The 22,420-nt window shown below is 42.5% G+C and overlaps 1 protein-coding gene across 3 annotated transcripts in view; it reads left to right on the top strand.

Annotated features, from left to right (window-relative positions):
• The first annotated feature begins 260 nt into the window (after positions 1-260).
• The window catches only part of PJA2 (praja ring finger ubiquitin ligase 2), a 79,286-nt gene continuing 57,126 nt past the window's right edge, over positions 261-22,420 (top strand). Inside the window, exons 1-3 of one of the 3 annotated variants that reach the window (XM_060416081.1) lie at positions 261-383; positions 20,209-20,310; positions 21,312-21,429. In XM_060416081.1, the coding sequence (XP_060272064.1) occupies positions 21,399-21,429 (31 nt within the window). In that variant the 5' untranslated portion in view covers positions 261-383; positions 20,209-20,310; positions 21,312-21,398. Of the gene's footprint in view, positions 384-20,170; positions 20,311-21,311; positions 21,430-22,420 lie in introns of all 3 variants that reach the window. The other 2 variants (XM_042251007.2, XM_015096231.4) reach the window with 2 other exon arrangements.

Below are 22,420 nucleotides of genomic sequence, written 5' to 3'. Positions count from 1 at the left end.
GCTCTAGGGCCAATCGGCGAGGCTCCCCCTTGCCGAGACAGGGGAGCGGGGGGCAAAGACAAGACGAGTGTTTTCCCCTTCTCCGCCACGTCCCAACTACTGACGCGCGCCCACTTCTCAGGTTCCGATTGGGCATGCGGCTTACCCCCCGCAGCGGTCTGTTAAGCCTATTGGTCGAGTCCGCTTTGGGGGCGGGGCTTGCGTGCTCCCCGCCCTCGCCTGCGCCGCGGCGCAAGGGGCGGGGCGCGCCGCCGCCGCCCGTGTTTCCGCCGCCGCCGGCTGCTGCGCGTTGGGCGGGGGAGGAGGCGGAGGCGGAGAAGAAGGCGGCGGCGGCGGGTGGAGGACCGAGCGCCGTCCTCGCTCCGGAGCCGCTTCTCAGCTCGGTGAGGGGATTGCTTTCCTTTTCTTTAAATGAGGCTGGTCCCGGCGTCTGGCGTGCGAGGGGCACGGCCGGGAAGCTGCCGCCCCCGCCGCCGGCGTCTCTCCGCCCCGGCCCTCGAGCGGGGCCCGTCCGCGGCCCGCCGCGCCGGCCATGGTGGGTGGGGTCGCCGGCTGGGAGAGGCCGTCCTCGCCGCCTGGGCCCGCTCCTCGGGCGGCGGCCGCGGGGCCTCCGCAGGCCGCTGCCCCTCGCTGCCCTTGGCGGCTGGGCCCGCGAGCGCTGCCTTTCTCCGTCAGCGCGGCTGTGAGGAGAGCGTCTGGCCCGGCGCGCACCGCCCCCGGCGCCCCGTGGGGAGCGCCCCGCTCAGCCCGCTCGCCCGGCCCGTGGGGAGCGCCCTGCCGCGCACCCCTCGCGAGAGCCCCGGCGCCCGCGGTCAGTCGCCCCGTGTGGAGACCCCCCCCGGTGACCCCCGGCCAGGCACCCCGTTAGAGCCGAGCCGTCGGACGCCGCGGGCCTGCGGCAGCTCCGCGCCCCCGAGAGCCGCCCGCGGCCGTCGCCCCCTGGCCCGCGGCCGTCCCCGAGGCTCGGGCGCGCAGCCCCACGCCCCCGGCGCCCCCGGCAGCGCGCTGGGTCAGGGCCGGCCCCGCCCCGGCCTGGCTCGGCGGGACGGCTCGGCAGGGGCCCTGCGCGTCCAGGCGCTGAGCGCCGCTCGGACCGAGGCCAGCAGGAGACGGGCGGCCTTCTCCACGGCGAGGGAGAGCTGCTGAGAAGACTTCTCTCTCCAGGCCTTTTTTTTTTTTTCCTTTTTTTTCTAACAGACGCATAGGCTCTGCGTTGAGTCGGCTGCTTCCGGGAAAGTTCTTTTTTTAAAGGCCTAATATAGTCTTATTTTTTATCATGACCTGTTTGGTAAGTTAGATTTCTTTACATTGGCAGCCCCTTCTGGTGAAGACTATAGATCATTTGCAGAGTGTGTAAATAAACACGAAGATAAACATTGAAAAGATTTTTAACGAACGTTTGGACTTTTTTCCCACGTCTTCTGGAATTTATTATTTTTATATGAAATAATTTTAATTTTTAAAATTCAGTTACAAACATGCAAACTAGATGTAAAATTTCAGCAATACAGAAAATGAACCATTAAACTACAATGTGAACATTCCTGTTGGTCCTCCAGTCTCATCCCAGAGTCTAGAACAATACTGTACGTCTTCCTAGGTGCACTTTTAAACACATGTGCGTAATGTAGTTGGGAGAGTTTGGTGGGAATATACTAAACACGTTGATATAGCACTTGCTTTTTTCGCCAAATTATGTATCTTGGCCATCTTCCCTTGTAAATTATAAGTCCCCTTGGTACTTTTTAAAAGCTAAATAATGTTTAAATAATTTCAATGGGCTTTAATTTATTAACCGTTCCCTTACTGAAAGACGTTTAGGTTAGTTTCTTTTTCTAATCACAAATAATGCTTTATTTGAATCCACGTTTTACAGTTACTTGTTTTCATTAATATCCTTTAAATCTTCTTAAATTTTAAACTTCAGACAGCATGGGAAGGCTGTGCGGCAGAGAGTGCCCCTCCCCCTTCCCCTGCGCGCTCTGCCTGCATTCTAGGAGTCAGCTGTTGAGTAAATGTCCTCTGCATGTGATTGTTTCTGGAGCATGTATTCCTAGAGATTGAATTGCTAGATTAAAAACAGTGTGCATTTAAATTTTGATAACCGTTTCTCCCTACTTAGTACTCTTTTCGAAGTTAATCTTAGGCATTCTACAGATGAACTTTAGACTCAACTTGCAAATTAGATGAAAGATCCTTTAGGTGTTTTGAGTGAGGTTATATTGAAATTTTAGACTAATATGGAGCAAGTTAACCTTTGTGATACTGAATCTCTCCCTTCTGATAGATATGTATGTAATGTATAGCATGTCTCTTAATTCACATCTTGCTTAAGGAAAGTTTTATAGTTTTATTCCATAAAACTCTATGTATGGCATACCATCTTGGTAGCTCTGCTGGATAGAAACTTTCAGTAACATTTATTTCTCACCCCCCAGTTATACCAAAGCTTTTGAATTTTTTTTCTGCTTATCATGTATCTAACCACTTAACTCAGAGAAGGCAATGGCACCCCACTCCACTCTTGCCTGGAAAATCCCATGGATGGAGGAGCCTGGTGGGCTGCAGTCCATGGGGTCGTGAAGAGTCAGGCATGACTGAGTGACTTCACTTTCCTTTTCACTCTCATGCATTGGAGAAGAAAATGGCAACCCACTCCAGTGTTCTTGCCTGGAGAATCCCAGGGACAAGGGGAGCCTGGTGGGCTTCGGTCTGTGGGGTCGCACAGAGTCGGACATGACTGAAGTGACTTAGCAGCAGCAGCAGCAACCACTTAACTGAGTTGATTTTCTCAAAATATTCACAGTTTTGTGGCTTTTAAATTTTATAATTTGTGTTTTCCTCATTACATTAGGACTTTCCTGGTGGCTCAGCTGGTAAAGAATCTGCCTGCAGTGCAGGAGAACCCGGTTCATTCCCAGTTTGGGGACAGTCCCCTGGAGAAGGGACTAGCAGCTCACTCCAGTATTCTTGCCTGGAGAATCCCCAAGGACAGGGGAGCCTGGTAGGCTGCAGTCCTTGGGGTCACAAAGAGTCTGACTGGGCTGAGTGACTTAACACTTTCACTTTTCTTTCTCATTACTTTGGCTAGTAATATTTTTATACAATGTTAAATAATAGCAGTGATAGTTCACAACTTGGTGGTGGTTTAGACTTTAAGGGGATCTGATGTTTTAGCATCAATTATGATGTTTACCGAAGCTTTCTGATAAACGGAGAGTATAATAGGTTAAAATATTTTCTTGTATTCTTAACTTTCCAAGTGATTTTATTGTTGTTTTTAACTTCTGATATTTAAAAAAATCATAAATGGGTATTGAATTTTATTGATGTTTTTGATACCTTTTGAGTATTTGTATAGGGGCATCACCATTATTCCCTGGTTAGTATTTTCCCAAAAGAGCTGTTTTTTTACAGAATCAATTTTATTGAGGATAATTTACTTATAATAAAATACATAGATTTAAAATGTATGGCTCCGTGTGTTTTGACAGATGTATACAGTCATGTCACCACTACCACAATCAATAGTAGAATATTTTCGTTACTACAGTCAAGATAGTGAATCTTTCTCTCATCCCCAAAAGTTCCCTTCTACCCTTTTTCAGTAAGTCACTTTTTTACCCTCGGCTCTAGGAAACAGTTTGTCCTCTTTTTCTCACTCTAGATGGGTTTCATTTGTTCTAGAATTTTATATAAATAAATTATGTAATGTATATTCTTCTGTGTCCATGGTTTTTTTTCCACTGTGTTATTTTTAAGGATAATCCATGTGTTTGTATGTTTAGCTGGTTCACGGCTTTTGTTGCTGACTAGTAGTTTATGGTGTATTGATTCACCACAATAATTGGACATTTCACCTATGTATGGGTATTTGGATTGTCTCCAGTTTAGGATTCTTTTTAATAAAGCTCTACAAACATTCATTCATGAATGTGCGAACATATATTTTCATTTCTCTTGGTTAAATACTTATAAATGGATTTGTTGGGTTGTATTGTAAAGGAATATTTAATTGTAAGAACGTGCCAAACTGTCCCTCATTTTATAGTTCCAGTGGCTCTATGTTATCAAACTTGGTTACTTTTAGCCCTTCTAGTGGGCATGTAGTAGTATGACACTGTTTTAAATTTGCATTCACGTGATGTCTGATGATGCTGAAAGCTTGTCGTGTATTTTGGGTCATTTGTATGTCTTCCTTTGTAAAGCGTGTGTCCAGCTCTTTGCTGTCTTTGCACATTGAGTTGCTCGTCTTACTGGCTTTTGGAGGAATTCTTCCTGCAGGTTCCTGTAGAAGTCCTTCGCCCGCGGACGCGCACACGCTCAGTACGGTCTGAAGCTCACCTTTTAATTGTCCCAGAGGAGCTTTTAATTTTGATTAAATTCATTTCATCAATTTCCCTTTTATAATTTGTGTTTCTGTGTTCTAAGTTTGCTCAGTACAAAGTCAGGCATATTTCCCCTTACGTTTTCTTCTTCAGATGTTGCTGTTTTTATGTCAAGGGGTAGCAGTCTGTTTTGAGTTATTTTCGTATGTGGTGTGAAATAAGGGTCAGGTTTATTTTCCCGGTTCTAGCACCGCTCGGTCAGAAGTCGGCTTGGCCTTGTGTGCGAGTGTGCTCTGGGCTCCCCTGGATCTCCGCTGCCGCCCGTTCTGCCGGTGCCGCTCCGTCAGTCGTGATCACTGTCGCTTCATAATAAGCTTCACAGTCAGACAGTGCAAGTCCTTCAGCTTCTTTTCCCAAAGGCACTCTGGCTCTTCTAGCTCCCTTTGCTTTTCCATGAAATGTTTTGGAAGTAACTTGCCGGCTTCTCCAAAAAGGACTGAGGGGATGGTAATCTAGATTACAGTGAATACATTGATCAGCTTGATAAGAATTGACATCTTAATACTGAATAATCATGTAGGCACATGAGATGTCTCTGGTTTTAATCAAAGGTCTTCATTTTCCTTCATTAATATTTTATAGTTGCAAGATACAGAAGTTGTTGCTCTTGTCGGTTTATATCCAGGTATCTCATCACTTCTAATAATATTGAAATAATAATTTTCCAAAGTTTCCACGTCCAGTTGTTAACTGACAGTATGTAGAAATACAGTTGATTTTGCATACTGATCTTGAACCTCGCAACCTTGCTAAACTCACCTATCCTAGTAACTTTTTTTTCCTTTGTAGATTCTTTTGGATTTTCTCGTGTAGCAAGTTAGCATCATTTGTGAATGCAGAGCATTTTTGTTTCTTTTGTTTTCAGTTTGTATGTAGCCACCTCCCCTGTACCTTTTTTCCCCTTATTTCTGTGACGAGGACCTCCAGCATGATGCTGAAAGCAGTGGTGAGAACAGGTACCTTTGTCTTATTCGTAATCCTAGGGAAAGAAATCTTTCAGTCTTTCATTAGTAAGGCTACTAGGGCCTTTTATCAGGTTTTATTATATACTGCATATTATAGTTAAGTAAAATAATCCTTTAATCAAGTTAAGGATGTCCCCATTCTGTTCTTAGATGAGAATTTTTTAATCATGATTGGACATTGAGTGTGCTTAGATGTTTTAACTGTTATTTATTTAGATGATCTTCTGATTTAATCTTCCTTGGTGTGTTAATAAGATGAATTACATTGATTTATTTTCAAATGTGTCAACCTTGCATTCTCTAGATAGGCCTCACTTGGTAATGATATATTATTTTCATAAGTTAGGTTAGATTTACTAATATTTTGTTGAGTATTTTTTGGTATCTGTGTCCTTGAAAGATACATTTTTGTGTAATATTTTTGTATCAGGATAATGCTGGTCTCATAGACGTAAGTGTTTCTTCCTCTGTATTTCCTGAAAAATTTTGGATAGGATTACTATTTCTTTCATAAATGTTTATCAGAGTTTGCAAGCTAAGTTACCTGGGCCTAGGTTTCTCCATTGAACAGGGATGGTTTAGTTGCCTTAGTGGATGTAGGATGGTAAGGATACCCTAATTCTGTCTTAAAAACACAGTCAGCCTTTAAGTATGTGAGTCACCTGATACATGAGTTTTAGTGGTTCGGGCGTTTCAGGGAATCTGTTTCTGCTAATTGCCACGAAGTTGTTTCTTGTTGTCCCTTTAGTAGCTGTGGCGTCCATAGTGGCGTCCTTTCTTCATTCCAGATGTTGTCAATGTGACCTCTCTTTTGTCTTCATTAGTTCATTTCCAGGGTTATCAATTGTGTTGACTTCTCTAAAGATCCAGCCTTTTATTACTTTAAAAAAAGCTTTCAGATACCCTGATTTTAACTCTTTACTGTTTCTTCTTAAGTGCTTTGGATTTAAATCCCCTCAGATTTTTCAGGTGTAAGCTTAAAAGGCTGTTGATTTGAGACCTTTCTTCTTTTCCTTCTGAGTACTACATCACATGGTCTCACAGATCTTTATGTTGATATTTTCTGAGTTCTCTTGTGACTTTCACATTGACCCATGGGTTATTTAGATGTATATTGTTTAATTCCCAATTATTTGGTGATTTTTGCCCATCTCTTTCTGTAACTGATTTCTAGGCTTAATTTTATTGTAGATGGAAAACATACTTTGTTTAATTTTGTTTGACTTCTTTGAAGTTGTATAAATCAGAATATGGTCAGTCTTGGTAAATGTCTGTGCAATTCAAAATAATGTATGTCAAGTTGCTTCGGGGCAGGACATTCTATAAAGTCTGCATTCCATTTTAAATACTGAATCAATCGTCTGTATTAAATGCTCTGTAATTGTCAGGTCAGGCTGGCATGTGGTGTTCGCTGAGGCTTTGTCTCCTTGTTTTGCTGGTCACTGCAAGAAGAGCTGAAGTTCAGGTGTGATTGTGGACTTGTCTATTTCTGCTTCGTCTTCCAACTGTCTTTACTTCATGTGGTTTGAACCTCTGTTGTTAGGTGCGTGTTTGTTTAGGAGTGTTACATCCTCTTGGTGAATTGACCCCTTTATCATTATGTAGTACCCTTCTTTACCTCTGGTAATATTTCTTCTGCAGACTACTTTTCTGATATTGATAGTGCTACTCTGTCTTCCTTTTGGTTAGTGATTGCATGATTTAAAAACTTTCAAAGGCATTTATTTAAAAAAACACTTTGAAAACACACATAATATGAAGATAAAAAGACTGAGTAAGTATCTAGTACTTTGGCCACCTCATGCGAAGAGTTGACTCATTGGAAAAGACTCTGATGCTGGGCGGGATTGGGGACAGGAGGAGAAGGGGACGACAGAGGATGAGATGGCTGGATGGCGTCACTGACTCGATGGACGCGAGTCTGAGTGAAACTCCGGGAGTTGGTGATGGACAGGGAGGCCTGGCGTGCTGTGATTCATGGGGTCGCAAAGAGTCGGACACGACTGAGCGACTGAACTGAAGTATTGTTTGCAAGTACTCACTAAAAGTAAAATGCCTGCATTAGTTGTAATATTGTTCAAAATAGACATAAAGGAAGAAATATTGCAAGAAATAGGAAAATATCATAAGAAGTAGGTCAATTCATCAAGACAATATAATAATCCTAAGTGTATGTTTATCTGATAACATTGCCTCTGAATATAGAAGTTAATATAATTAGTAAAGATAGGTATACATTCATAACTGGAGGTTTTAAATATGCATTTGGTATAACTAATGGAACAAATATATGAAAATGTCAGGAAATAGGAAATTTGAATGACATGATTAATCATCATCATATAATTGACATTAATAGAACATTTTGTCTAAACCTGAAGGCTGTGCTTTTCTTTTCAAGCACATATGGGACATTTGTTAAAATACTGTGGTCCTTAAAAAGTATCATCAAATTTCACAGGATGGAAATTATATAGTACATGTTCTTTGAACCCTGTGGAATTAACTACAATTCAGTCTTGCCTGGGAAGTCCCTTAGACAGAGGAGCCTGGCAGGCTACAGTCCATGGAGTCGCAAAAGAGTTGGACGTGACTTAGCAATTAAACACTTTAAAGACGCACATAGTACAAAAGTAAAAAGCCGCTGAACAGCAACAGCAACATAAAAATAACTGGCTAGGTCCATGGGGTTGCACAGAGTTGGGCACGACTGAAGCGACTTTGCATGCATGCATGCATTGGAGAAGGAAATGGCAACCCACTCCAGTATTCTTGCCTGGAGAATCCCAGGGACGGGGGAGCCTGGTGGGCTGCCATCTGTGAGGTCGCACAGAGTCAGACACGACTGAAGCAACTTAGCAGCAGCAGGCTCCAAATGTTTGAAAATTAACCAAGACATTTTAAATAGCACATGAATCAAAATGAAGTCATGATGAAAATTAGAAAACATTTTTATCTGAAAAATAACAAAAAGATTACATCCGAGCTTATTGAGTGCAACTGAAGCAGTGCTCGGAGAGTACTCTATATACAAGCATACTTCAGTTTTTATTGTGCTTTGCTTCATTGCACCTCATGGAGACTGTGTTTCTTTACGGATTGAGGAATTCATAATTGCCACTTCTCCAGTAGCATTTTCTCACTGATAGAGTTAGCATATCCTTATCAGTTGAGGAATAGAAGAAAACTGTTAATTTTCTGTATAGTATCAGCAACAACAAAAAAATGCTACAGCTGATATAATACTCAGTGAAAAACCTTGTTTCATGTCCCCTATCTTTTTCTCTCTTTAACTACATTGGAATCCTAACCAGTGCCCTCAGGTTAGAAAAGGTTAATTTTAAAAAATGGAAAAAAATTTTTAAAGTGTTTGCCAGTAAAGGTTTAGAATATGTGGATTTAAAGAGACACAAGGGCACAAAGACAACTGGCAGAAATGTAAGGCGTACACCGGCAACCAAAAGTGCTTTTAGAGAAGCGTCAGAATATGTGGGGTGCCTGAGGATAAATCTAATGAAAACTTTGGCGAAACTTCTACACTGAGAATTATAAAACAGTGCTAGGAGACATTTTGAAATACCGAAGTATGTGGAGAAATACTTCATCTTTATATCGTAGGAACTCACTATTGTTAAAATGTCAGTTTCCTCCAAGTTGAGCTGTAGGTTCAATATGATTTCACTTTAAGTCCCAGAATTTAAAGATTAGGATGAAACGGATTGCAGAATCCATATCAAAATGTAAATGTCTCAAGACTTGCTATAAAGTTAGAGTAATTAACAAGTTAGAGTAATTAGAACAAGATGGACAGAAAGACCAGTGGAGGAATGTGAGTGTCTAGAAGTGGAACCGTCACACATGTAGTATCTTGGATTATGGCAAAAGCTCCACTGAAGTTAATAAACATGTTTAATAAATTGTGTTAGGTAAATTGGATATTGAATATTTGGGGAAAAAATGAACCTTGATTTCTACCTGATACTGTATTCATTTGAGTTGAATCTGTATAAGCTAAAATTATCAAGTTTCTAGAAGCAAACCTAGAACATCATCAGCCTGGATTAGACAAAAATTTCTTAAACGTAAAGTTGGTAAATTAGACTACACTAAGTTATGAATTTCTATTCATGAAGATGTAAAAGCAACAGGCAAGCCACAGACTACAAGAACATACTCACATTAAGTAAGTCTGGTGAAAGACTTGCATCCAGAAAGTATAGCCTAGAAATCAAAAAGAAAAAGGGAAGCTACACAACACACTTTAAAATCTGCAAGAAAGCAGGCAGGCTCTTCACAGAAGATGCCCAGAAGGGCAGTGTGCATAGGCAAAGGCACTCTGCATTATTACTCATCAGGGAAACGTCACAATGAGGCACCGTCCCGTCACACCCCTGCCAAATGGCTGAAATTAGAGACCGACAATACCAAGTGTTGCCAAGGATATGAATCAATACCAAGTGTTGCCAAGGATATGAAACAACACTCTTATATATTGCTGGTGGGAATGTAAGTTGTTTCAGCTGCTTTACAAAGCTGTCAGGATCTGTTATAGCCGAATGTAGCTTTGTACTGTGACCCAGTAATTCCAGGTCATGGATACTCAAGAAAAGTTGGGGAAAGAAGCCCATACAAAGATGTTTATAACAACATGAATGAATCTCAGAAACATTCTGTCAAGCAACAGTAAATAGACACAGAAGAGTTTATGATGCCTGATTCCACTTCTGTGAAGGGTAAAATCTGAAAACTTCACTGGGGTGATGGAGGTCAGGAGACTGGTTGCCTTTGGGTTGAGAGGAGTCAGTGTCTTAGAAGGGATGAGAGAGAACCCTCTGAAGTGATGATAAATGATTTTGATCTCGGTGAGTAGCTAGATAAATACATGTGAAAATTCTTTGGATTGTAATGTATGCTTAAGAGTTTTGTATGTGAACAATTCTTCAATAAATGATTGCAAAGAAAAGGGAAATAATGTCAAAGTTTTATCATGGAAATTTCCAAACATGTCTGTAGATTACAAGGAACCCCCATGTACATACCATCTTGCTTCAACATTTTGCCTTGCTAGTTTTTTGTATCTCCTCAACCTTCACTCACGTTTCTTTTTTTTTGATAGTACACACATCTCAGTATCTATCACAGATACATGATTCTGAGCATATTTTGTGTTTTTGTAGCATCAAATGACATTTGTTACCCTTTGGTATGCATAACATTGAATTTTTTACTTTCTTTGTTTCCTGTACCCTGTTTTTTTCTTTTTCTGGCTTACTGACATGAAAATAAATCTCTACAGCTTTTTTTTTTTTTTAATTGAGGTGTAGTTGATTTACAATGTTAGGTTGGTTCTTTCCAGCTTTGCTGCTTAAAGCTCATTGATTTGTGTATCTCGAAGGAGGGTAGGTTGAGCAGCATTCTTGTTACTTGTGACGCTTGATTCAGAGATCTTCCTATCTAAATGAGAGGTAAACTTGAGGAGTATTCTTCATCTCTTTTTAAAATGAATTAATATTTTATTCTTTCATCTCACTTTTCTTTGACTCTAATCTTTTCCTGCCTTAGCCAATTATACTTTAAGGTAAACCACAGAAATTATTTATTGTTCTAGTGTGTTGAGAGTTGTATTTCACTTCTTGCCTCAAAGATTGCTATTGATAGTCTTAAAAAAATTTTTTTTACAAGACTTTTCTTCAACAGAATGCGAAGTTTATAAAAACTTAGTGAGATACAAGCTTTACCAGAACAGAATTTGAAAATACAGCTTTTTGTCTATAAAAAATTTTAGATTGTTTGTTTCTGATTACATATGTTTGAGTTACATGTTGTAATGTAATTTTCACTGTACCAGTGCTGAGTTTATTGTTCCTTTTTCACAATAGTTTGCAAAACTATCTTCAGAGAAGAGTAGTAGTTAAGAGTAGTAGGTAAGGGGGAGAAGGCAATGGCACCCCACTCCTGTACTCTTGCCTGGCAAATCCCATGGGCGGAGGAGCCTGGTGGGCTGCAGTCCATGGGGTCGCTAAGAGTCTGACATGACTGAATGACTTCACTTTCACTTTTCACTTTCATGCCTTGGAGAAGGAAATGGCAGCCCACTCCAGTGTTCTTGCCTAGAGAATCCCAGGGATGGGGGAGCCTGATGGGCTGCCGTCTGTGGGGTCGCACAGAGTCGGACACGACTGAAGTGACGTAGCAGCGGCAGCAGCAGGTTAAGGGAAGAGCAGTAGATAATCAAGTATAGCCTTCTGTCTTCTCTCTCGTTACTAGGGATAACAAACCCTTTTCATCTCAGAAGTTTTAACAGCTGTTCCTTAAAATCTCTCTCTGATTCAGGTGGTAGTATTATCGTTTCTAAAGTTGTTCACTTGCAGAGTTTGCTAGTCGTACCTTGGAAGTTTTCTTGTGGTGGTGGTGGTGGTCGTTCACTTAGTCATGGCTGACTCTTGTGAGCCCATGGACTGCAGCACGCCAAGTCTCCCTGTCCTTCACCATCTCCCTGAGTTTGCGCAAACTCATGGCCGTGAAGTCAAACTCCTGCCCATTTCATGCTGTCATCCCTTCTCCTCTTACCCTCCGTCTTTGCCAGCATCAGGGTCTTTCCCAGTGAGTCAGCTTTTCTCATCAGGTGGCCAAAGTATTAGAGCTTCAACTTCAGCACCATTCCTTCCAATGAATATTGGGTTAATTTCCTTTAGAATTGACTGGTTTGATCTCCCTGTTGTCCAAGGGACTCTCAAGAGTCTTCTCCAGCACCACAGTTCAAAAGCACAAATTCTTTGGTGCTCAGCCTTCTTTATGGTCCAAGTCTCACATCCATACATGACTACTAGAGAAACAATAGCCTTAACCATACAGACCTTTGTCAGCGAAATGATGTCTCTGCCTTTTAATACACTGTCTAGGTTTTTCATAACTTTCCTTCCAAAAAGCAAGTGTCTTTTAATTTGGTGGCTGCAGTCACCATCTGCAGTTACTTTGGAGCTCAAGAAAATGATATCTGAGACTGTTTCTACATTTTCCCCATCTATTTGCCATGAATTGATGGGACTGGATGCCAAGATCTTAGTTTTCTGAATGTTGAGTTTTAAGCCAGCTTTTTCACTCTTTTTCACCTTCATCAAGAGGCTCTTTAGTTCCTCTTTGCTTTCTGCCATAAGGGTGGTGTCATCTGCATATCCGAGGTTATGGACATTTCTTCCCACGGTCTTGATTTCAGCTTGTGCTTCATCTAGCTGGGCTTTTTGCATGGTGCACTCTGCAAATATGTCAAATGAGCAGAGTGGCAGTAGACAGCTTTGATGTGCTTCTTTGCGAATTTTGAACCAGTTCATTGTTCCTGTTCAGTTCTGACTGTTGCTTCTTGTCCTGCATACAGGCTTCTCAGGAGGCAGGTAATGTGGTCTGGTATTCCCATCTCATTAATAATTTTCCACAATTTGTTGTGATCCATACAGTTAAAGGCTTTAGCATAGTCAGTGAAGCAGAAGTACATGTTTCTGTGGAATTCCTTGCTTTCTCTGTGATCCAGCATATGTTGGCAGTTTGATCTCTTGTGCAGCAGCCTGTAGCTTTAAGTCTGGTTGGTTGCTTGATTTACTGCAATTAGTTGAGGTAATATATCCAGTTGCTCACAGTGGTATATGGAATTAATGTCACCTTAGTCCTCATTTATTGTGTGTATACTAGTTAGATGTACTGAATATTTTGCATTGTAAGTATGTATAAGCAATCATTGGTGCTTGTTGATAGAAAACATGAAAAATCTAGAGATCCATTAAAAATAATACGTAAGTGTCAGACGTAATGAAAGTATAAGCTTAAGTTGCTGATAGTGGATCTTTATTAATCTCTTGAGACATTTACTTTGCCTTGGCAGCTGAAAATGGGAGGATGAGACGATGCTAGGGAGCTAGGCTTGAATGCGATGGGCTCCAGCATATATGAGACTGCTTTCTGGTGGCATCTGTCAGAGCTCGTCATAAACCTATTTTGTCATGAAGTTTTTCTTTTTGAATTTATAGCTTAAGTGTGGTAATAATTACAAAGCTTTGTGTGACTAAAAAATTATTTTACTGAAAGGAAATATGGGCTAGGTAATTATAAAAGTTTGTTTTGAGAGAAATTTTAAGAACCGTTTCTAGGGCACTTTGATATATGTAAAGCTAAATATGGGAGAATACAAAATAAATATTTCAGAGAGCTTGGAAGAGTAATTAAGACTCCCCCCCCCTTAAAATAGTTGGATCAAGCTGTATTTGTTTCTGAAATATTGTTTGTTCTTTTTTTTAAAAAATATATCATCTAAGCTTTAGGTGTTCAACATTTGTGTTCACTACAAAGTGATCATCACCAGAAGTTTGGTTACCATTCATCATCATTTACTCGACCCCTTTCACCTCTTGTGCCCACCCCCCTTAATTAACTTTTCTGTTTCTGCCTCTAAGTCACGTCAGTCACTTTAAAAGTAGATTATTTCTAGGCAGTCTGATGAACGGGCTTCCCCGGTGGCTCAGATGGTAAAGAATCTGCCTGTAATGAGGGAGACCTGGATTCGATCCCTAGGTTGGGAAGATCTCTTGGAGGAGGGCATGGCAACGCACTCCAGTATTGTCTGGAGAATCCCATGGACAGAGGAGCCTGGTGGGCTTTGGTTCATGGGGTCGCAGAGAGTCATTTCTCAAAGTGGTCATGACCAAGAGTCTAGTTACCATTCATCACCACGTACTTGACCCCCTTCACCCATTTTGCCCACCAGCTTAATAAACTTTTTTGTTTCTAAAAGGACACTTTTAAAGTAGATTATTCCTAGGCAATCTATTGAATAGGAGAAAATATTTGCAAATCATGTATTTGATAAGGGGTTAATATTCAAAATGTATAAATAATTCATGCAACTCAATAACAAAAAAATAAGTAGACCTTTTTCCAAAGAAGACATACAGATGGCTCTCAGACGCATGAAAACATGCAGAGTTTAGGTGCTAAGCCGCAGTGCAGACATTGTCAGCAAGCGAATGGTGCAGATAATTCATTTACACTGTCGTCCCCAACATGGCGCTCCCAGGATGAGAATAGGCAGGTCTCTTGCAGGGAGAAAATGCACTTTTGCGAGGTGGTATTAGCGAATCTTTGTGGTGGGGACGCATAAGAAAATTCAGAATCTAAGCACAGGTAATTTAAATCGGTTGTATTTATTATCTAATACAGGATAGTTTTGTGCAGTAATAGACGTAACAGCTCAGGATGTGTATTATATCATAGTTTCTATGGGTCACACGTCCAGGAGCAGCCTGACTGGATGGTTTTGGCTCAAGGCCTCATGAGGGTTACAATCAAGATGGAACTGCAGTCATAAAAAGCCTTGAATGAGGCTGAAGAATCTGCTTCCTAGATGGTGTATTCTCATGGCTATTTCCAGAAGACGTTGGTTGCTTCTGCCTTTGGCAGAAACTGCCAGTTCCTCATCACATGGGCCATTCTGCAGGACTGCGGAGTGATCTTGGGGTACAGCAGCCCGCTTCTGTGAGAGCGCGCGCGCCGGGAGCGTGAGGAGGAAGCCGCAGTGTCTTGTGCCGGAGCCTCGCACATCACATGGTCACTGCTGTCACTTTGTCTTCGTTAGGAGCAAGTTACTAAGGATAGCCCACACTTAACGGGGACCAATCAGGTTCTGCGTTTTAAAGAAGTATCAGAGGATTCGTGGACATGCTGTAAGACCACTACGTTATCCTAACAGCTGTGGTGATGTTACACAAATGAGTAGCCTACATTGCAAAAATAATAGTGATGAATGTGACTGAGTATTACACAGGCCGGAGCATTAGGTGACTGCTCAGTGGTGTGCGTGTGCGTGCGTGCGTGCGTGCATGCTAAGTCACTTCATTCGTGTCTGGCTCTTTCTGACCCCGTGGACTGTAGCCTTCCAGTCTGGACAGCGTTGCCCTGTGTAGGGGGGAGTTGCCATGTATAGGAGAACTGATTCTGAAGGCAGTTCAAGGTGTGGCTTGGTGTGTGTGTGCACAGCTTCAGTGTATGTCGTGTTCATTTAGGTATATGAGCACTCATCATTCTGTTCGCTTGAGTCTTGCTTTCTAGTTTAGAGTTCTAGTTTTCTGAATCACTTCTACTGCTAGCTTTCATTCAGTGTGTGTGAGTTGGAGCCTGAATCTAAGTGTTCCCAACTCTTTGTTTCTTGTAACTGTGTCTCTGCATCTCCATCAGAGAAAGGGCGCGGCACTGCCATGCCTCCACCCACCCCTGCATTGGCAGCCGCTCAAACATGTGCCCCCGTGTCACACGGTGCACCGACACGGCCACTCCATAGACGCGGCACGCGGAAAGCAAGGCCTCCGTCTTTAACTTCACTCTTTCAGCTCTGCCGTGGCAGGGAAGAGCCCATGTTCAGCCTTTCCCTTGTGTTCTTTTGAAGATTGTTCCCATTACCTATCTGTAACTGCTGGCATATTATCCTAGTTAAGGGGTAAAATGATGACACCTAAGTTAATAATTGGAAGATCTAGAATTAATACTTCCCTGATTAATTCCTTTAATTCTTAGACAACAGCACATTTGTATTTTTTTGTTTTGTTTTTGCAATTAGGAGGAAGTATGTGAACACTCTTAAGAATTTGAAATGAATAATTGTCACAAGTAGAGAGGAATCATATGTTATTATTAGATGAATAGTACTAGCAAAGGAAACATTTCTTCAGAGAAAAGAGACCAAATGTTCCCAATAAACTTTACGTACAAATCTGCCACTGATGAATTAATTGTTTTAATCTTGACGTATAACTGTGGTTTTTATTGTTCAGCTTCTGTTCTGCTTTCTGTTCTCTTTTATACTTCAGAGATAGGAATGAGTGCCCTGTTGTAGGGCTTATCTGTGGGAGAAGGCAATGGCAGCCCACTCCAGCACCCTTGCCTGGAAAATCCCAGGGACAGAGGAGCCTGGTGGGCTTCGGTCCATGGGGTCGCAACTGAGCGACTTCACTTTCACTTTCCACTTTGATGCATTGGAGAAGGAAACGGCAACCCACCCCAGTGTTCTTGCCTGGAGAATCCCAGGGATGGCGGAGCCTGGTGGGCTGCCATCTACCGGGTCGCACAGAGTCGGACGTGGCTGAAGCGACTTAGCAGCAGCAGCAGGACGTATCTATATAGCTGGCCTGGATAAAACAGAGATAATTGATATCCACAGAGAGATTCTAGTTTACATTTTATTCATAAGACAAGAACCACTATTGAAAATGACGATGATAGAAGAAGCAGGGAACAAGAAACACAAGAAATCTGAAAAATTATTATAGAGAATATTAGAAAGCCAGAAATACAAAAGTACATGAACTCTATCATTCTGTACATTGAAAATGAGAAAGAAAAGTTTAGAGACAAAGAATTAAACTCTCTGGGCCAAATACAGAGAAAATAAGGAAAGAAAAATGAATAACTGAGGAAATTTTACATGAGTCTTTAAAGCAGCCCTTGGAACTGAGAACTGGACATGGAACAGACTGGTTCCAAATAGGAAAAGGAGTATGTCAAGGCTGTATATTGTCAACCTGCTTATTTAACTTATATGCAGAGTACATCATGAGAAATGCTGGACTGGAAGAAGCACAAGCTGGAATCAAGATTGCCGGGAGAAATAGCAATAACCTCAGATATGCAGATGACACCACCCTTATGGCAGAAAGTGGAGAGGAGCTAAAAAGCCTCTTGATGAAAGTGAGAGAGGAGAGTGAAAAAGTTGGCTTAAAGCTCAACATTCAGAAAACGAAAATCGTGGCATCTGGTCCCGTCACTTCATGGGGAATAGATGGGGAAACAGTGGAAACAGTGTCAGACTTTATTTTGGGGGGCTCTAAAATCACTGCAAATGGTGATTGCAGCCATGCAATTAAAAGACGCTTACTCCTTGGAAGAAAAGTTACGACCAACCTAGATAGCATATTCAAAAGCAGAGACGTTACTTTGCCGACTAAGGTCCGTCTAGTCAAGGCTATGGTTTTTCCAGTAGTCATGTATGGATGTGAGAGTTGGACTGTGAAGAAGGCTGAGCGCTGAAGAATTGATGCTTTTGACCTGTGGTGTTGGAGAAGACTCTTGCGAGTCCCTTGGACTGCAAGGAGATCCAACCAGTCCATTCTGAAGGAGACCAGTCCTGGGATTTCTTTGGAAGGAATGATGTTAAAGCTGAAACTTCAATACTTTGGCCACCTCATGCAAAGAGTTGACTCATTGGAAAAGACTTTGATGCTGGGACGGATTGGGGGCAGGAGGAGAAGGGGACGACAGAGGATGAGATGGCTGGATGGCATCACTGACTCGATGGACATGAATCTGAGTGAACTCTAGGAGTTGGTGATGGACAGGGAGGCCTGGTGTGCTGCGATTCATGAGGTCACACAAGAGTCGGACACGACTGAGCGACTGAACTGAAAGCAACCCTACTAGTGCTATGTGACAGAAATTTTTTAAATGGCCAAAGAAAGTCCTTGTGAAATACAGAAAACCATTTCATGAGAGAAAATCCTAGTTACTCTAGAAAGAAAAATTGCTTTACTTACAAAAGAACAAGAAGTAAACTGACAGGACAGTCTTTTAGCAGCAACATGGGATGCTTAGAAAGCAGTGCCTTTTAGAGGTTGGAAAAATGACTTTGTTTTGAACAGAAGTCAAGAGTGTGATGGAAAGAGGAACTATTTTGATATGTAAAGACTCAACTTCGACCTGCTTACTTAAAATTCCTAAAACAATTACTTGAGAATCTTCTAATAAAGACAAAAGGAACACACCCCTGTTCCTGGAACAAAGGAAAGAGGGGAGAACATGGATTTCGAATGAGGGAACCTAACTCAGAACACAACCAGAAGATAGCCCAGAAGTGTCGGATCTTGACAGCAAGTGACTTCATTTTTATCGGGAAGTTGGAGGGCTCCAAAAAGAATCTTTTGGAAAGAAATGGATTTATGTTGAAGGACAGCATGATTGAGAAAGGGGGGGGATTTTAACGGTTTCTGCACTCTCACCACCTCTCTCAGCGGCACGCTCTGATGGGGCTTCCGTGTTCACTGTTCTGCCTAAGACGCCGTTGTCAAGAGCCCCAGTCCCCTCCCTGTTGCTAGGCCCAGGGTCAGCTACAGATCCTTGCCACGTGCTGCTCTCAGCAGCAGGCTGGCCCAGGGGATCGCTTCTCTCATCTGAAGTGCTTTCTTCATTGGCATCCACACTCCTAGAGTTTTCTCTTTCTCTCCCGTGCCTCTTTCACTGGTTGGTTTTCCAGGCAATTCTTTTTCCCTGACCTCTTAATTTTAGAGGCCATCTCTAACAAACCCTTTTTGAACATTAATATATATCCTGATAACTCCCAAATTATACTGGCAGTTCAGAATTCTCCAGTCAGCTCTAGCCTCTTACTTAACATTTCTACTTGGAGTGTTCTTGCCTGGAGAATCCCAGGGATGGGGGAGCCTGATGGGCTGCCACGTATGGGGTCGCACAGAGTCGGACACGACTGAAGCGACTTAGCAGCAGCGTCTAGTAGATGCCTCGGATTCAATACATCCAGAAGTAAACTCAGTGCACGCTCTCCAAGCCTGCTGCTTCCGCAGATTGCCTGCATCAGGTAATGGCCCATCTGTTTTTCTAGTTGCCTAGGCTGTAAAACTTAAGAATCAACCTCATATTCTGACCTTCCTTTATAACCTGTACCAGAAAATTTTGTTGCCTCTGCTTTCAAAATATATCCACAGTCTGGTAAATTCTCACTGCCTCTGTTTTCACCCTGGTCCAAACCACTGTGAGATCTGGTGTCAGTATTTTCGTAGCTTTCTAACCAGTCTCGCGACCTTTGACCCTGTTCCCTTCAGTCTGAACACCGTAGCCAGAGTGTTCCTTTTAAAGAAGTGCGGTAGCGTCTCTTCTGAGGACTATGTAGTGGCTTTCCATCTCACTTGGAATAACACCTGCGTTTCTTACATTGGGCTTCCCTGGCAGCTCAGCGGGTAAAGAACCCGCCTGCACTGCGGGAGACCTGGGTTCGATCCCTGGGTTGGAAAGATCCCCTGGAGAAGGGAAAGGCTACACACTCCAGTATTGTGGCCTGGAGAATTCCATGGACAGTCTGGGGTTGCAAAGAGTCAGACATGACTGAGTGACTTTCGGTTTGACTTTCTGGTCTTACCTTGTAAAGACTTACGTGATCAGTTCCATTTTGCTCCCCCATCCGTAATTTAACCCCATCTGTCACTTGCTCATTCCACCCCAGACTTGTTGCCGCGGTCACTTCTGGGAATCCTCACCTGAGAGTCTCCTTTTGTACTGCTGAGGGTGTTCTTTCCCGCACGTGGGGCTCCCTCTCTCATGGGTGTTTGCCCAGCGATCCCTTCGTGGTGAGGCCGTCCCTAACTGTGCTGTTTCAAGCTGCGTAACCCCAGCAGCTCTTGAGTCCCGGCTCTGCTTTGCTCTGTAGATGTCATCTGGGGGCTTCCCGGGTGGCTCAGTGGTAAAGAACCCACCTGCCAATGCAGGAGACACGGGTTCAGTCTCCGGATGGAAGAGATCTCCCTGCACCAGGAAATGGCGGCCTGCGCCAGTGTTCTTGCCTGGGAAAGGCCCATGGACAGGGGAGCCTGGTGGGCACCAAGTCCCTGGCGTCGCAAGAAGACTGACCCCACTGAGCGACTGGGCGCGCGCACACACGCGCGTTGCCTGGCATCTGTTTCTTGTTTTAGTGTCTGTGCCCCCTACTGCAATGTTAGGAGGGCTTAAGACGGCAGGCGTATTTGTCTATTTTGTTCATTTTCGTATCTTCAGCACTGAAGATAGTGCCCGGAATCTTGCCTTATTTCCAGGAAAAGGCTTTGGGTGAAATATCCATGTGCTCAAATCCATGGCCATGCTTTAAGTCTGCCGTGCGCTGTGCTGTGAGTCTGTGGAGCTGCCAGTCACTGCAGGTTATTTTTCTTATTATTGAAACAGTATTAATCAGAGCTTGTGATTTTGCCAGTATGGCAGGATTATTGTTTTGGTGTTCCTTTCCCTTTTAGCTACTGTTAACAGTCTGACTTGACTCAGCAATATTAGAGCAGTAAACAGCCTGTTGCTGGGTTTATAATTTATATGGGAGAATGTGTATGTATACTTTTATATGTGTTAATTTATAGCTAGCTGTATGGCTAGACAGATAGCATATAGATTGAAACTAATTTTCAGAGCTGGCATCTTCTAATAACTTTTAAGTTGGTGGTGGGCAGTTAGCAGTAGCTCAGGTGTTAAGGTATTTAAGTAAAAAGCTAAGCTCTTGCCAAAGTTTAAAAAGCACAGGTTGTAACTTTTAAAATACTAAATAAATGGATTTCAAAACATGAAGTTTTTATATGTTACATGGTAAATTTTGTTTTCCTGATTTAGAGTAGGTTCTTTGGGATTAAAATATCTGGTCAATTGACTATTCTAAAGAATAGTCGACATATCATTATTTACATTTATCGTCATAAGCCATTATACATTTTTTAAATGAAGTTTGTGTTCTTAGGGTTAACTTCTTTTAACAGTGGCAGGGCTAAGGGAACTTTAGTGTTTGATGGAGAAGCAAAGATAGCATAGTTAGTAGTAGATGCCCAAAGTGCTGTATAACAGGAGTTTGGTCATATACCCCAATCCACACTTCTCCTGATATATTTGCTTATGTACTTATGAATTATTCATGTGTTATCATCATTGTCTTTCTTAAGGATGATACGTACCTAAGGCAAGGTTTCCAAGAGGATGCTAAATGTTTTCGAATAGCCATCTTCATAGTTGTGGGATTTTTGGGATTGCCTTCTCGAACCCAGCGAGCGTTTCTGTGTTGTTACGGGCAAGCTAAGAGCTCCACTAGAAGCGCTAGCTGTGCCATTCTGTTTTGTGCTTCTGTTCTTATTAATGTTGTGTTTAATCTGTGGTTTCTTTGTAGGAATCTTTTGCAGCTTATCCATTGTGTGAGTAAAAACTAAGCCACGTCCATAATTCCACTGAACTGGGTGCACGGACACTGCCGTCTATGTCACAGTGTGTTGAGAACGAGCCAGCAGGTGAGCAGAGTTTGCGTTGGTCACTCTAGATGGAGGGCTTCATATTTTCCCCTCTGGGTTCCTTGTGAACTGTATGCGATGTTTAATTTTGGTCTTATTTAAGGCCAGTTTCAGTCCATGTACTGAATATTTATAAAGCTTAATTTCTAATTTTTGATACAAAAATGAGTATAAGTAGAAATTGTTAAATTTTCTTTTCCTACCCCCTTGGCATCTGTTGTGGTGTACACTTTGGAGACTATTTTTTCGGAGGTGTTAAAGGTACTGGCTCTGGAGTCACCAGTTCAGTCCAGTCGCTCAGTCGTGACCATGAACGCACATAACTCTTTGTGACCATGAACCGCAGCACGCCAGGCCTCCCTGTGCATCACCAGCTCCCGGAGTTCACTCAGACTCACGGCCATCGAGTCAGTGATGCCATCCAGCCATCTCATCCTCGGTCATCCCCTTCTCCTCCCGCCTTCCATCTTTCCCAGCACCAGGGTCTTAGTCATCTCTTCACATCAGGTGGCCAAAGTATGGGAGTTTCAGCTTCAGCACCAGTCCTTCGAATGAACACTCAAGACTGATTTCCTTTAGGATGGACTGGTTGGATCTCCTTGCAGTCCAAGGGACTCTCAAGTCTTCTCCAACATCACAGTTCAAAAGCATCAGTTCTTTGGTGCTCAGCTTTCTTTATAGTCCAACTCTTACATCCATACATGACCACTGGAAAAACCATAGCCTTGACTAGACGGACCTTTGTTGGCAAAGTAATGTCTCTACTTTTTAACATGCTGTCTAGGTTGATGATAGCTTTTCTTCCAAGGAGAGTGTCTTTTAATTTCATGGCTGCAGTCATCATCCGCAGTGATTTTGGAGCCCAGAAAAATAAAGTCGGCCACTGTTTCCACTGTTTCCCCATCTATTTCCCATGAAGTGATGGGACCAGATGCCATGATCTTAGTTTTCTAAATATTGAGCTTTAAGGCAACTTTTTCACTCTCTTCTT

This window comes from Ovis aries, chromosome 5 (genome assembly GCF_016772045.2).
Source record: "Ovis aries strain OAR_USU_Benz2616 breed Rambouillet chromosome 5, ARS-UI_Ramb_v3.0, whole genome shotgun sequence".
Lineage (NCBI taxonomy): Eukaryota > Metazoa > Chordata > Mammalia > Artiodactyla > Bovidae > Ovis > Ovis aries.
The sequence above is the reverse complement of the archived record's forward strand: the minus strand, read 5'-3'. Positions and strand labels throughout refer to the sequence as shown.